This window comes from Castor canadensis, chromosome 2 (genome assembly GCF_047511655.1).
Source record: "Castor canadensis chromosome 2, mCasCan1.hap1v2, whole genome shotgun sequence".
Classification (NCBI taxonomy): domain Eukaryota; kingdom Metazoa; phylum Chordata; class Mammalia; order Rodentia; family Castoridae; genus Castor; species Castor canadensis.
In genome coordinates this window covers 123044984-123060828 of record NC_133387.1, presented here as the reverse complement: position 1 = coordinate 123060828, position 15845 = coordinate 123044984, and the positions used below count along the sequence as shown (strand labels likewise).

At 40.5% G+C, this 15845-nt stretch overlaps 1 protein-coding gene across 8 annotated transcripts in view; it reads left to right on the top strand.

Moving 5' to 3' along the window:
* LOC109677862 (uncharacterized) overlaps positions 1–15845 on the top strand; it is a 52318-nt gene that overhangs the window by 19250 nt on the left and 17223 nt on the right. For 7 of the 8 annotated variants that reach the window (XM_074065534.1, XM_074065535.1, XM_074065533.1 and 4 more), the window contains 3 exons: positions 289–475; positions 1233–1325; positions 3595–8445. In XM_074065534.1, the coding sequence (XP_073921635.1) occupies positions 337–475; positions 1233–1325; positions 3595–5372 (2010 nt within the window). In that variant the 5' untranslated portion in view covers positions 289–336 and the 3' untranslated portion in view covers positions 5373–8445. Of the gene's footprint in view, positions 1–288; positions 476–1232; positions 1326–3594; positions 8446–8472; positions 8577–15845 lie in introns of those variants that run through there. The other variant, XR_012445345.1, reaches the window with a different exon arrangement.

The following is a 15845-nucleotide window of genomic DNA, read 5'->3' as shown; positions in this document are numbered from 1 at the left end:
GTTGTAATTCTCAGGAATAAGAGGAAGCTGTGACCACTTCTCTCTGAGTGTAAACATCTTAGAGAAAAACAACTATACTACATCTTGCCCACTTCTGCAGCTGGGACTGTGCAAACTCAAGCCTGCAGTTTATTGGGCATAACTGTGCTTGCTCCCTTCTGTTGCTGGGCCTGTGCCAAACCCAAGCCTGCAGTTTATTTGATAATAGCTGTGCTTATGTAATCCACTCTCCACACATTATTTCGAAAATACATATAAGAATCTTCTTTCCACTCCCACCCCACATAGAGAAGCCAGAACTTCCATATTCCAAGGACTGGTGAGTTGAGAAGAAATATGGCATTCCAGGCTTCAGTGTCATTTGAGGATGTGGCTGTGGACTTTACCTGGGAGGAATGGAAGGATCTGGATGATGATCAGAGGACCCTGTACAGGGAGGTGATGCTGCAGACCTACAGCAGCCTGGTGTCCTTGGGTGAGTGAAACTGCCCTGTAGGCCTGAGGAGCAAGAGCTCTCTTCTTAGTAAATATATGACAACTATTTAGGCACACAGTTCCAGCCCATAAAAAATTCAATTGCTCATCCCACTCTCATGAAAAGTGCACATGTGCCTTTTCATGCACAATTCCAAAGCTGGATTTTTGTCTTGCTTCAAAGAAGCTGACTTACAATGGGAGGATGAACCAATTCAGGACATTTTGTGGAAATGTCACAGTGAATCTCCCTGTATAAACATCGTAAACAAACCAAAATGTCTTTTTTTATTCACGAAGGACAACAAGGTAAAACAATCTATGAGTTAGTATGACATAAGGGAAGGGTAAAGGAGGGGGAATATGGTGAAAATATTATGTATTCATGTATGAAAATGGAACAATGAGGCCTATAGAAATGCCTCTAAGAATGGGAGGAGGGAGTATAGTGGAGGATGATGGGGGTTAATCTGTCTTAGACTTATAAGCACATTGTAGATATCACAATGTACACACAGTACAACTATAACATTCTAATGTATCAATAAAAGAATAAAGAAAAAGAAATCAAATAAAATATTAAATATAACTCCTCAGTCATACTATTCCTATTTCAAGTGTTTGATAACCACTCTGACTAGCAACGCCATTGGTGGCAGCACAGGTACAAAATATATCCATCATCGTAGAAAGGGATACTGGGGTAACACTCCTGACTTAATAATTTGACAAAATCCTACTTTGTTTTCCATGAACAGGGCAATGTATCACCAAACCTGAGCTGATTTTCAAGCTGGAGCAAGGAGCAGAGCCATGGATGGGAAAAGAATCTGCAAACCAGAGCCCATCAGGTCAGTCAGTGCATCCTGGGTAGGGACATCATGAGAATGGTGCTTGATAGATGTTGGCTCTGTTGCTCTGATTCACCAGATTATCTTCCACATTGTACACCTGAGGACAGTGGGCTTGCACACATCAAACCTGTGCATTGCAGTCTCCGAGAGCTTTCACACATGTATTGATACCTTTATTCCAAATCTAAACCCAATTCTTCTTAGACATTTTTATTTGCTGTTTACTTTCTCAGTGTTCTCAGTTGCCTCACCCTCCAATCTCCTGGGTTTTTTAAAAGCTTAATTTATTTTAAATTAATTAATTTTTTGTGGGGCTGACTTTGAATTTGGGTTTTGAGCTTCAAAAGCAGGTAGGCACTTGCAAAGTTCATGCTCTACCACTTGAGCCACACCACCAGTCTATTTCATTGAGATATTTTGGAGGAGGTGTCCTGTAAACTATTTGCCTTGGGCTGGCTTTGAAACAGTATTTTCCCAATCTTGCCTCCCACTTAGCTAGAATTACATGTGTAAGCCTGTGGCTCCTGGTTTAAAAATTCTTTTGAGACAGACTCCTGATATGTACCCAGCCTGGCCTGCTTCTGTCTTCTTAGTGATGGTATCTGCCAGAATGCCTGGCTTCTTGTGGACTTTAATTATCTGACATTTATTTATAAGTTATTTGTGCTTCAGCACATCCTACTGGAGCTGATTTTGAAGCACTGGCAATTTACTGATGACTGAAGTTACCAACATGTCTCTTTTATCAAAATTTGAACGTTGTGAGAGAAAAGCAAGAAAGCATTGAATTTTAAATAGTCAAATAGAAACCATGGGCATATTTAATCAAAGTGAGAAAAAGAAACATGGAGATGTGACCAGTTAGGAAGGATGGTCAGAGAAGACAGTTTTAGCTAGAGTTTGTTTGTTTAAGTTTGCTATGATGGGAATTGAACCCAGGGCCTCCAGAGTGCTGGTATAGTAATATTCCACTGGGCTACATATGTAGTGGGATTATGTTTTATCTTGACATAGCTTGAGTTTCAGTATTCATTATTTCACATATAATACATGAACATGAAGATCTACATTTGAGAGTCTACATCACTTTTGTAAACACAAATTTGGAAACTGGTAGCTTGAAACTGGTATTTAAACTTACAGAACAGATCTCCTAGGGAGTTGATAAGAAAATGAGAAAAGTCCAGAGTTAGCCTTGTGATCCATGGTGTCAGACACCATGGAAATGGAGAATCCAACATATTGGTCTGCATTTGGGGATGAGCCAGGACATTCTTTGTTCCAATGCAAGTAAACCAAGAGTTTCATGTTCAAGAGCTCAGATTTGTGTTTGGGAATGCAGCTTGAAGTTAGCATTTCTGTCTTCTCTTAATGGGTATCAGTATAAACAAAAAAGAAGAGGAAAATGTTCGGAAGACTCCATCTTCTGTGAAAGTAGGAGAAAGCTAACAGTCCAGGGCACAGGTAACATCATTTAAGGGTAGTTGATTAGCAAGCATGGGTGTCTGTACTAGGAGTTGGGGAGAGAATTCCCAGGATGCTAATCACAGAAGGAGCCAGAAAACTGCTTTATAAAGATGGTGGGCTTCATAGGTGTGTGTCCAGGGTGGTGTTATGAAAAAAAAACTTGTGAGAAGTAAAGTAAATGAGGTTGAATTAGGACTTTCTAGAAGGCTATTTTCATCCATAATGGGAAAGAGGAGATTGTATGTTTGAAAAACTCCCTAGATGCCTATAGTTCTTCCCTAGATAAGAATGAAAACTAAAAAGCCTAGAGGCAAAATCCTTTCCTGAAGCCATGATCTTGTTTTGGTGGCAGTCAGTTGGACCTCACTTGTATCCTGCACGTACCTAGTCCTGAAAATTCTTGCAAACTTCAATGTGAAATAATGAGAAGAACAGAGATGGGAGACCCCAGCATTGTCAAAACAATAGGGGAAAAGAATGTGGTAAAGAAATGGCAGAGGAGAAGCAAGCCATAGAAAGCCATGACTAGGCTGTAGGTGAATATTTTAACCAACTGCTTCCTCCTGGAATAAAAATTAAAGAAACAAGGAAAAACAGTTCAGCATTATAAGAGCTGTCAGTGTCACTTGTTGCATTAAGTTAATAGGAAGAAAACTATTTCCTTGCCAGTCAGTACCTGTTATGATTTTTATGAAATCTTATGCCAGCAGAAGAACCCCCTTCATATACACATGAACATTCCATAGAAATGCTTAGATGTGTTTCATGTATATGCTTATTTTCTTTTCTCTCATTTTAGATGACCGGAAAGTGGATGTCATAATTCAAAGCAATGACAAAAGCCAACAGGGATATTCAGAGGAAGCTGTAATCACTAACAACATACCAACTGAGAGAGTTATAAAAGGACATGTCTTTCATTTGAGTTCAAGCCATATGTCAAATGTGCTTGTAAAGAATGCAGGCTCTTTAAGAGTGAAGTCCAAGGAGTTGAATGTATGTCAGAATACACATTTCCATTATAGGCTTGAAGGGATGTATGCTAGTAAGAATCCCTATCAGTGTAATCAATACAGAGCATACTTTGTCCAGAAATCACACCTCACCAAGCATGAGAGAACTCACACTGGGGAGAAGCCCCATCAGTGTAATCAGTGTGGAAAATCCTTTCACCAAAAGTCACGCCTCACCATGCATGAGAGAATTCACTCTGGGGAGAAGCCTTATCAGTGTAATCAATGTGGAAAATCCTTTGGCACAAAATCACAACTCACAAAGCATGAGAAAATTCACACTGGAGACAAACCCTATCAGTGTGGTCAGTGTGGAAAATTCTTTGTCTGGAAGTCACAACTCACCCAGCATGAGAAAATTCACACTGGGGACAAACCCTATCAGTGTAATCAATGTGGAAAAACCTTTGGCCAGAAATCACGCCTCACTGAGCATGAGAAAATTCACTCTGAGGAGAAGCCCCATCAGTGTAATCAATGTGGAAAAACCTTTGGCCAAAAGTCACGCCTCACCATGCATGAGAGAATTCACACTGGGGAGAAGCCTTATCAGTGTAATCAATGTGGAAAATCCTTTGGCTCAAAATCACAACTCGCCAAGCATGAGAAAATTCACACTAGAGAAAAACCCTATCAGTGTAGTCAGTGTGGAAAATCCTTTGTCTGGAAGTCACAACTCACCCAGCATGAGAAAATTCACACTGGGGACAAACCCTATCATTGTAATCAATGTGGAAAAACCTTTGGCCAGAAATCACGCCTCACTGAGCATGAGAAAATTCACTATGAGAAGAGGCCCCATCAGTGTAATCAGTGTGGAAAAACCTTTGGCTATAAGTCACACCTCACTGCGCATGAGAGAATTCACACTGGGGAGAAACCCTATCAGTGTAATCAGTGTGGAAAAGCCTTTGGATGGAAATCAAACCTCACACAGCATGAAATGATTCACACTGTGGCAAAGCCCTATCCATGTAATCAATGTGGAAAATCTTTTGGCTCAAAGTCACAACTCACCAAGCATGAGAGAATGCACACTAGGGAGAAGCCCTATCAGTGTAATCAGTGTGGAAAAACCTTTAGCTGGAAGTCACAACTAAACAAGCATGAGATAATTCATACTAGGGAGAAGTCTTATCAGTGTAATCAGTGTGGAAAAACCTTTGGCTGGAAGTCACAACTCACCAAGCATGAGAGAATTCACATTGGGGAGAAGCCCTATCAGTGTATTCATTGTGGAAAATCCTTTAGCTACAAGTCAGGACTCAGTATACATGAGATGGATCACTCTGGGAAAAAGCACTATCAGTGTAATCAGTGTGGAAAAACCTTTCGCTGGAAATCACGCCTCACTGAGCATGAGAAAATTCACTCTGGGGAGAAGCCCCATCAGTGTAATCAGTGTGGAAAAACTTTTGGCTGTAAGTCACACCTCACTACACATGAGAGAATTCACACTGGGAAGAAGCCCTATCAGTGTTGTCATTGTGGAAAATCCTTTAGCCATAAGTCAGGACTCAGTATACATGAGATGGGTCACTCTGAAAAAACTCTATCAGTGTAATCAGTGTGGGAAAACCTTTCACTGGAAATCATACTTCACCAAGCATGAGAGCATTCAAACTGGCAAGATGCCCTCAGTGTAATCAGTGTGGAAAAACTTTGGCCTGAAGTCACACACAGCAGGCATCAGACCACGCACAAGAGAGGAGTCTTTTGAAGGTGGAAAAGTTTCTCAAAAATCAAACCTAAGGAAACATCAGAGAATGCACACATTGGGGAAATCTTGTATGGTAGAGACTAGCATTGTTTCCTTAAAACAACATTTTCTTTTTTCTGGCATACAGCAAGCTTTTCTCTGCCTCCACTTTCTGTGGCAACAAGCTCTCTGTGGAGATAAAGACAAGTGATGAACATTGCTTCCAGGCCTGAAAGGTAACAAAGTCAAAAGTCCTCCCAGACTTGTGATGGGGGAGCCCTAGGTGTCTTAAATCACTGTGATTTAAGACAGAAATGAAGAGAAGAGAAGGCTTTCCATCACTGCTTCAGGACCCTCCATTTGTTACATATGAGAAATAAATACCTACAATGTTGATCCATTTTATGTTTGTTCTGTGCATTTCACCACCCACAGTCACTGTTGCTAACTTCCATTATGAGTATGGGAGGAATTCCTGAGAGAGTCACCTTGTTCATGTTTATCATAATATTCATACAGAAGAGAAACCTGTATTGCCTTCTTTCCTCTCCAAGTCAGGTTTTGGGAGAATCAAAGAAACATGGGGGGCCTGGAAGCAGTGGTACATGCTTGTATTCCCAACAGTTTGGAAAGTGGAGGCTGGAGGATTGTAGTTTGAGGCCATCCTTGTCAAAGGGTTAGCAAGACTTCATATCAACTAATAAGCCAGGTGTTGCCACAGCTGTACCCAGCTGTAACTCTAGTTCTGTGATTGGCATTGGTAGAAGGATTGTGTACGAGTCCTCCCTGGGCAATAACTGAGACTATATGTGACAAATATCTAAAAAAAAAAAAAATAAGCTTGGGATATGCAAGAGGTAACTGTCAACCTACCAAGCTTGTGGTCCTGAGTTCACACACATTTTGTCTGTAATACCCCCTGATTTGAAATTTATCTTGATATAGTTTTAGAGGATTATTTGTGGTGGCAGTTACTTTCTTCTACCCAACATTTCTTCCCCACAGTATTTTAATGATGATGATAAGCCACCAATGTGACCATAATATAATGTTGCATATGCAGTCTTCATAGCAGATCTTGTGTCCAGGGTAGGGAGTAAGTGTCCATTGGCCCTGTAATCTTGGTAATCACCTGCTTTGTGTGTGAGCCTGGAGCTGCCCACACCATCAGAAGTCTGTGTTTATAGGGTACAGAGAAGCTGTGAGTAGTGTGTCCTGAAGTCTCAAAGGTCCAGGTACTCTGAACATCCCTGAGGCCCAGCCCACGTGATTGATAGAAGACCGCAGTATTTTTTTTCAATGTGTGGTTTTTCCTTTGACTCCCAGTCTGTAGAGGCGGGTCACTTCTGCTTGTAATTGAGTTCTGCCTTAACTGAGTTTTCCCTGTGTCGGATGTCTTCTTTTTTTATCTTCAAGTTGCAGTAGTTTACCTTTCATTAGTATGTTGTAGAGTGAATCTTTTCTTTATGACCACTGATAATGGTCCATAATTTCACTTATGACCTGTATTGACTTCCATCACACATCCACAAGCTTTTTTTGAATTCTGATTGGATTTGCATTGACCTTAGATCTCAGTGTGTACCTCCTTGGAAAACATCACTTCACCCAGTTAGCATGACCTTTCCTCAGAGAACAGATATAAATACAGTAATGGTGGTTCTGCCTACAACTGATCAAGCACCAATTCCCATCCTAGGACAGATGTCAAAGTCATGCTTTTGCCACCTCCATCACTGCTCACTGGGGACCCCCCTACTCCATTTACAATCCCTGATATGTCCCAAATGTTCACCTCAATGTACAAACTTAAGATGCAGTGTGAGTACACATGTAATGGAAAGAAATGCTTATGCGTATGTTAAGGAAAAACAAACCAAAAATAAGTTTTAATACCTACTGTAATTCCAGACACACTTGGCTTAAAATCCAAAACCAGTTTTAGAGCTTTTTCCAGATTTACAAAGGAGTGGTAAAAGATCTCACCTGTCAGGCTGTAACAACAATTCTATTGTGTATTAGCATGTATAAAGTGAATGTAAATGAATAGGCATTCCACACAGCAATGGTAACAATCCATGTGTATTACACTCTGATGTACTTCTACATCATATTGGATTTCTATGAAAAAGTAAGTCCTATGATCTCAGAATTAACTGTGTCTGTAATAATTAAAGCATTGGCTTAGAGTAGCACATGGGAGGAGGGAGTAGAAATGTCCAGTCTGGACAGCTCTGGCAGAGTATTGGGCTTATTGCCAATTTTTTAGTGTACCCTTTTTTGTGATGGGTTTTTTTGAGATAGGATCTCATGATCTGTTTGCCCGTGCTGGCTCCTGAATAGCTAGGATAACAGGCATGAGCCATTTGTGCCCAGCATCTGGCAGAATATTTTGAGAATAAAAGAAATAAAGGTCTGGGGCATATATTTAAGTTTTTCAACCATGAGAATTTCCAGTGTTCTTCACCCAGGGGGCAGCTTTTCAGCACCCCAAAGAAAGGCACCACTGATTGTTTCACCCAAATAGAAACTCTGTTTGCATGAAAAGCTAACTCTCCATTTCCTTGTCCATCAGCTACTAGAAACAGCTACTATGTATCTGTGGGATTCTGTTTCTTGCAAGTAGACCATAATCCACAAGGTTTGTCCATTTTCTCACACCTATCAGTGCCCATTCCTGCTTATGGCTGAATAGTACTCAATTGCATGGTGCCGATATGCAGTGCTGTATAGTACTCATAATCCCTTTTATTTCTGCAATTTTGGTATAGCAATCTTCCTGCTTCAATTTCAAATTTATTTCTTGAGTCCTCTACTTTTCATCTTTGTTAGTCTTGCTAAAGATTTATCAAGTTTGTTAGTTTTTGTCAACAACCCAGTGTTTGCTTTTACTGATTTGTCTCTTGCTTTCCTATTCCCTACTTGATTAATCTCAGTCATAATTTTTGTTGTTTCCCTCTGCTAGGTTTGGGATTAAATTTCATTTTTGGTGAGATGAGACCATTCTTATTTGACACAGATGTGGAGAATTATGAGCTTTCCTCTGAGCAGTGCTTTTGATTTCACTATGTGAGTAAATTTTGGTACACTGTTTTTGTTTTCATTGTCCCAAGGTATCTTTTCCTAAACTTTTTGAGCTCTCTTGACTCCCTGGTTGGTTAAGAATGTGTTATTTATTTGCACATATTATTATCATGAGTGAATTTACAATTTTCTTTCTGCTGTTGATTTCTGGTTATTTTCAACTATAATTGACAAAATACCCTGTATGATTTCATTCTTTTCACATGCATTAAGACTGATTGCCTAACACAAGATCTTTTCCTGTATAATGTTCTATGAGCTCTTGAAAAGAATGTGTATTTTGTTGGGGTTGATTTCAGTGTGCTGTATAGTCTGACTGGACTGATTGGCTTATAGTATTGGTCATGTTCTCTGTTTCCCCATGGAAATGACATGTTAACATCTTTATTACATAGAGTTTTACTTCATATATTTCTGGGGTTTTCATATATTTAGGGACATTATGATAAAAATTGTATCTTGGCGAACTGAGACATTTATCCATATATACTGAATTTTCTTGCTACCTTTTTGATATAAAATCTATCTTGCTTGATATTATATTCACTATTGCAATATACTGTTTTCAAGGAACAAACAATTCCATCTTTCAATCTTTGTGTATCTTTTTACCCAAAGTGAGTCTCTCTGAATGAGGCTTATATAGATCATGGTTTTCAAATCCATTTTTCCAGTCTCTGCCTTTTAACTGGAAAGTTTAACCCATTTGTATTTAAATGAATTCCTGAAAGGGAAGGTCTAACTTCTGCCATTTAGATATTTGTTCTCTGTATATCATTTTTTTCCCTTTTACTGGGACGACTTCTTCTTCTTCTTCTTCTTCTTCTTCTTCTTCTTCTTCTTCTTCTTCTTCTTCCTTTCTTTCTTTCTTTCTCTCTTCCTCCTCCCCCTCCTCCTCTTCCTCCTCTTCCTCCTCCTCTTCTTCTTTTCCTTTTTCTTTCTTCTTTCTTCTTCTTCACTGAACTCAGGGCTTTATACTTCAAAGCGGCACTCTACCACTTGAGCCACACCTCCAGTCCATTTTCTCTGGTTATTTTGGAGATGGGGTCTTATGAATTGTTTGCCTGGGCTGTTTTTGAACTCTGATCCTCTCTATCTCAGCCTTACAAGTAGCTAAGATAACAGATGTGACCCACCAGCATCTGATTTATATGCTTACTACTTTCAATTGCTGCATTATCATTTTTATGGATTTATTTGGTTTTTACTTGCTGGGAATTTTACCCTAGTACCTCATGCAAGATACGCAAGGGCTCTACAGCACAAGGAGCTACATCACAACCCTTTCAGTTGAGTTTTCATATTTTACCATTTGATTCCCTTTTTCTTTCCTTTTCTATATTCCTGTCAGGTTTTGTTTTCCTTGGTTGTCTTTGAGATTAGCAACCAAGTTGGAATAAATCTTGTTTCAATGTTATGAAAATACTCTGCTCTTGCATAGCTATATTCCTTTCTTTTATATATTCTACATCACAAATTACATCTGTATATATTGTGTTCCACTTAACGTGGATTTGTCACTCATTTGATAAATTTAACTTTACAATCATACATAAAGAGAAGAGTGATAAAGTTAAAATGCCATAGTACTGGCCCTTCTAATACCTTATTGCCTCTACCAATGTTCTTCATTTGGCTTTGGGTTACTGTCTTTGCATTTTCATTTTAGCCTGAAGGACTCCCTTTAGCATTACTTGTAAGGCCCATCTACTTCTTAGAAACTCCCTCCCTTCTTGTTTATCTGGGAATGCCTCAATTTCTACTTCATCCTTAAAGGATGTTTTGCTTTTTTACTTTCAGCACATTTTAAATGTGTTGTCCCACTGCCTCTGGACTGCCATGTCTTCTGGAGAGAAATCAACTGTTTATTTTATTGAGGATGGCTTAAAGGATATTGGGGAAGGAGCATAGTTATAAACACAAGCGATCTGCTTCTCAGAAGCATGTAATTGAGAAGTTTGTTTCACCATGTGCTCCCCACCATAATGTTCTTCCTCATCAGAGGCCAAAAGGAAAGCAGACAAATAGCTTTGCTACAAGAGTCAGATGGAAAAAATGACTCTTAAGATCCACACTACAGGCCATATGAATGACAATCTAGTGAAGAGCTTGTGTACATTTTGTCTATTCCCTGACATTTGTGAGAAGCAGAGTTTGTAAGAGGTAGACTAGTTCATCTGGTGTGATTCACAGATGATACATAGGAATTTTTCAGTGTTGAGTATTCTTGGTCCACTCTGAGATAGAAAGCAAAGGCAGACTCAAGCAGCAGAAGTCAGAAAGAGTTTATTTGTAGAGAAGAGAAGGGAAAGTCTGCATGGGGGCATGCAGCAGGACCCGGAACCCAGTATTCATGTGGGTCAGGTTGGAAATTGGATTTTATAGCCTTTTCTAAAAATTGCCTGAGGGCGGAGGTGTCTCTCTGGTGAAAACAGATGTTTCCTGGGAAGGAGAAGTGTCTTCCTGGCTAATTACCACCTTTTGGGACCTCCTGCAGTCCTCCCTTCAAGCCCCCTCCACCAATGATCACACTAACTCCTGTTAGGAAAAGGGATGAAGAAGTCTGTCTATTCAGTGACTGATTCCTGCTGACGCAGGTGATGACAGGTCCTGGAGCATCAGGGCTGACCAGAGGGGTTATCAAGTGGACCACATTTTCATCTCCACTGGGCCATTTCCATCAGGGGCATTTGTAGCTTGATGGATTCTAGGTGAGAGGAAACAAAATTGACAAGTAAGTTTAAAATGCAAGGCCCAAACACAAGTAAGAGAATAATGGCAACTATAGGCCCCAGAAAGGGTAGGAACCATGTCCTGATGGGGAGCCAGAATTTTATTTGGTCCCTATCTATTTGGATATCTTGAGTTTTAAGGGACTGTTCTTGGAGCCACTTAGCCTGTTGTAGAATGTAGTCTACATGTTCCTCTACAATGCCTGAAGTGTTTACATATGTGCAATTAAAATACTAGCAATGACACATACCCCTCCTTGTTTAGCCAACAGAAAATCTAGGGCTAGACCATGGTCCATGATCATACAGGCAAGGAATGACAAAGACCTTTTCAGGTCCTTAATGGCAAGTACTACCTAGTCTGAGGTGCCCTCTACTACTTTGGTTAGGTTTTTTGCAGTGATTGATTGGCAACCACCCCATAGCTAATTCCACCTAGGGCTGAAATCAATGATGTTATCCCTAAAACTATTAGAATCACCCCCCTTTTATCTCTATGGGAACTCATTCCTGTTCATTAGCAAAATTCAGTCTGCTGTATTATAGTATTATTCCAAAAAGAGATATTTTCATGACTAGGTATAAGTTGGGCAATTGCCCAATTTCCTCAAGTATGATTTGGGTATAGACATGGCAACCCCCATACCCAGTTCTTTTTCCATGACCTCCATACAATGAGATATCTTTCTTCAAGACATAAAATACCTTGGGTGTTGTTAGCCTGGGCCTGAGAGGTGTCTCCTGGAAACAGATAGTTGTGGACATTAAGGCTGCTTATAAAAGATGGTGGCACAAGGAATGGCAAGGTACAGTTATAGAGTTTTTAACCCTTTTATATATTTTGTTAAGATACATTTGTGGTGGCCAGTAGCAAGTATGCAATACGAGTTTTTACCAGTGATGTTTGAGTACTTGGTCAGCTTGAAAATGAGACTCATTACAAGCACTAGTCCTAAACACATGGGGACCCATAAAAATGGGGCCCTTAGAGTTACTCTCAGCTGATTGCCAGATGATAGTCACCTTTAAGGGTGGTGAAGTCAAATATGTTCTTTCTTTGGTATGTAGGCCCTAGTCTCTCTATTGTTGAATGACAAACTGGTGTATAACTGTCTGGGACAGAATCGTTAAACATCTGAATTTTTGTCTGAGAGATGAATCCAAGCCAAGATTAAGGCACAGTAGGCTTTTATTCCCATGGAACCCTTGTAAGAGGTGCCACAGCATAGGAGAAGTTATCTAGCCTGAATATCAAAGAAGGGAAAGGACCCAGAATGAAAGTTAATAAGACCCATGCTGGGAGGTGAGTGGTTGTCCATCTCTCATAGCAAACCCAAGAGTCCTTTAGTGGAGATTTTGGAAGGGCAAATGCTTGAGTGAGGTTTAAAACACCATTGATCTTCCATGAATGGCTCTAGCTCTTCCCATATGGGGTACTAGTATACACAGAAGACCAAGCCACATAGCATTATAGTTAGCAAATAAAAGGATCATGTTTATGCTGCCTTTTGTGTTCCAGTCCAGTTAGAAGGAGCTATAGTGGCTAGTCCCATTCCCAAAATAATTACAAACAGATCGAGTAGGCTGATTAGGAGGTTTAGGAGGTTTGAATCAACAAGGCACATGGAGGTAAATTATCTGTACCTATAGGCATTTTCTTTTTGAACAGCAGTTTTAATCCATCCAAAGTTTCATATGAGAAGGAGGCAGGCTGTGATACTGGATCTGGAGATGGAGGTGCTACAGTCACAGAGGGATTCCAGCCTTACTCTTGAGTGATGGATCCAGGAATCCAGGTCAGCTACTCACACTGCCATTGGGGTAGGCAGAATAAATGGATATGGACCCTCCCAAATAGTGGTGTTTAAGTCTTGTGTTGGATCTGGAGACTTTATTAGGACTAAGTCACCAGGGCAAAAGAGAGAGGGTCACTTTATATCCTCCCTGGGGGTGGCTTGTTTGATCTCTTAGAGTGTTTTTTTTGGAATTTAGCAAGTTGAGTGACATGAGAGATTAACTGAGCTGTTTCTTGGTCAAGAAGGAGGTCATTGGTTAGGAAGGTCCTGCCATATCATTGCATTAACCCTAAACTCACTCCTAGCAACCCTTTTAATTACAATTGCATTCTGAATCCCACAAATCAACATCTACAACAAAAAAATCAAACCCTTATTTATGCTGATTCGACCCCATAGGCTCAGCATGACTCCCATTTTCAATAAAGTTTTTCTTAATCGCAATTACCTTCTTCCTATTTGACCTTCTTGGGCACTACAAACAAACAACCTCTACCTCTTATAGAGATTAAGAAATGGTCAGTCCCTGCTTGCCCAGAGTGTTTCTGAGCCCAATGGGAGGAATAGAGAGGAGCTTGGTCCAGGGGAAGTGAGTTCCTTGGGTCAATTTAACCAGGTGTCTTTTTTAAAGTTCTTTTGTTTTTTTCTACTTTTCCAGATGATTGGGGCCTGCAGGCACAGTAAGGAGGTATTCTACACCTAGTGCTCTAGCGAGTCCCTGAGTTACTTCTGCCTTAAATGCAGGCCCATTATCACTTTGGAGGTTTTTGGAGAGACTCAAGCAAGGAATTATTTCTGTGATTAGATCTTAGACCACCACCTTAGCACATTCTGTACTGCAAGGAAAGGCTGCTACCCATCCAGTGAATGTGTCCACAAATACTAACAGGCCTTGTGGCTTTGGTCCCCCTGGCATATGGGAGAACTAGTCTAGTTGACAGTCTTCCCTTGGATAGGATCCCTGCCTCTGTGCCCCTGGCACCTGGAGTCTTTTATTATTGGTATTATTTTTTGGCCTGTTTCACATCCCTGTAAAACTTGTTGGGCAATGTCCCTTAATTCAGTCCCCCCAAACATCTTGTTGACCAAACCAAAGTATTGTCTAAGGCCAAATGATAAAGTTGGTGGAAGGTCTTAAGAATTTTCCACTGGAGTGCCTCAGGGAGCCATAGCATCTCTCCAGGTGAGAACCACCAGCCCCAGTGATCTAACTGGTACCCTTGGTCTGAGGCTTGTTTACTTTCCTCTGACCAGTAATGTAGTCTCTCTGAGGGGAAGGAGAGTTCCTTCCCAGAGGAGAAGGCCAGCTATATATTCCTGTATGGCTGCCTATTTAGCTGCCACATCAGACACTTTGTTTCCCTTTGCTATCTTATCTTTGCCTTTTTGGTGACTGCTACAATAAATCACTGTGACCTCTTTAGACAATAGAACAGCATCTAGGAGGGCTAGTATGTCATGAGCATGTCTAATGGGAGATCCTTTTGTAGTTAGCATTTCCCTTTCCTTCCAGATGGCTCCATGAGCATGCAGGATCAGGAAGGCATACTTAGAATCTGTATAGACATTGACACTCTATTCTTTTGACAGTTTTTGAGCTTCTATTAGGACCACTAATTCTGCCAATTAAGCACTTGTATTAGGAGGAAGAGGACCTGATTTGAGGATACCAAATTCTGTCACAACTGCACACTCTGCATGTCTGACACCATTTTTGACAAAGGAGCTACCATTGGTGTGTAATTGTAGATCTGGGTTTTTTTAAGGACTGATCAGTTAAGTCAGGTGGGGCAGTATAATTTTCCATATGTACCTCCTCACATGAGTGTTCAGGATTTCCCTTTGCCTCTGGTAAAAGGGATGCAGGTTTTAAGCTCTGACAGGTCCTTAAAGTTATTTCAGTCCCTCCCAACAGCAATGCCTGGTATTTAAGTAGATGGCTGTCAGATATCCAAAGTCCCCCTTTTCAGTTTAAAACTCCCCCTAGGTCATGTGGGGTGTAAACTGTCAGGAGCCATTTTAGGACAAGTTTCTGAGCTTCAGGCACTAGAAGGCTAACTGAAACAACTGCTCAAAGACATCGTGGCCATCCCTTGGCTACCTCATCTAATTCTTTACATCAGTAGCCCATTGGTTGGGGAGTGATGCCCTGGAGCAGACTCACTACTCCCAGGGCCAATCCTCCCTTTTCATAGACATGTAATTGAAACTTCTCTTGTATGTGGAGACCCAAGGTTGGAGCTGTCATAAGTGCTTTTTTTTAACTGGTGGAATGCATTTTCTGACTTGTCATACCATTCAATAAAAGGCTGGGGATCCTTCTGTGTTTCCTTAAGGATCCAATGTAAGGAACTGGCTAGGTCTGCCTATCTCAAGATCCAAATTATACAGTATCCTGTCCCCTCCACCAAAAGGCCCTCAATTGTTTAGAGTCTTAGGTAGAGGAAACATCAAGATCAGGCAGATTCTATCTTTTCCTAGAGCCCTCTTTTCTTTCTCAGGAAAAGATCTAAATATGTAACCCTAGACTGACACAATTGGCTTTTTCTTTAGATAGTTATAACCTCTATCTGCTAGGAAGTTTAATTAGGATCCAGTGGCTCACAAAATGACAGGCTCAGTTGGTCTACAGTGGAGGAGGTCATCTACATATTATAGCAAAGTAGCTTGTGGCTATTGCTACTCTGCCAAGTCTTGGGTTAGAGCCAACCCAAAGAGATGGGGAT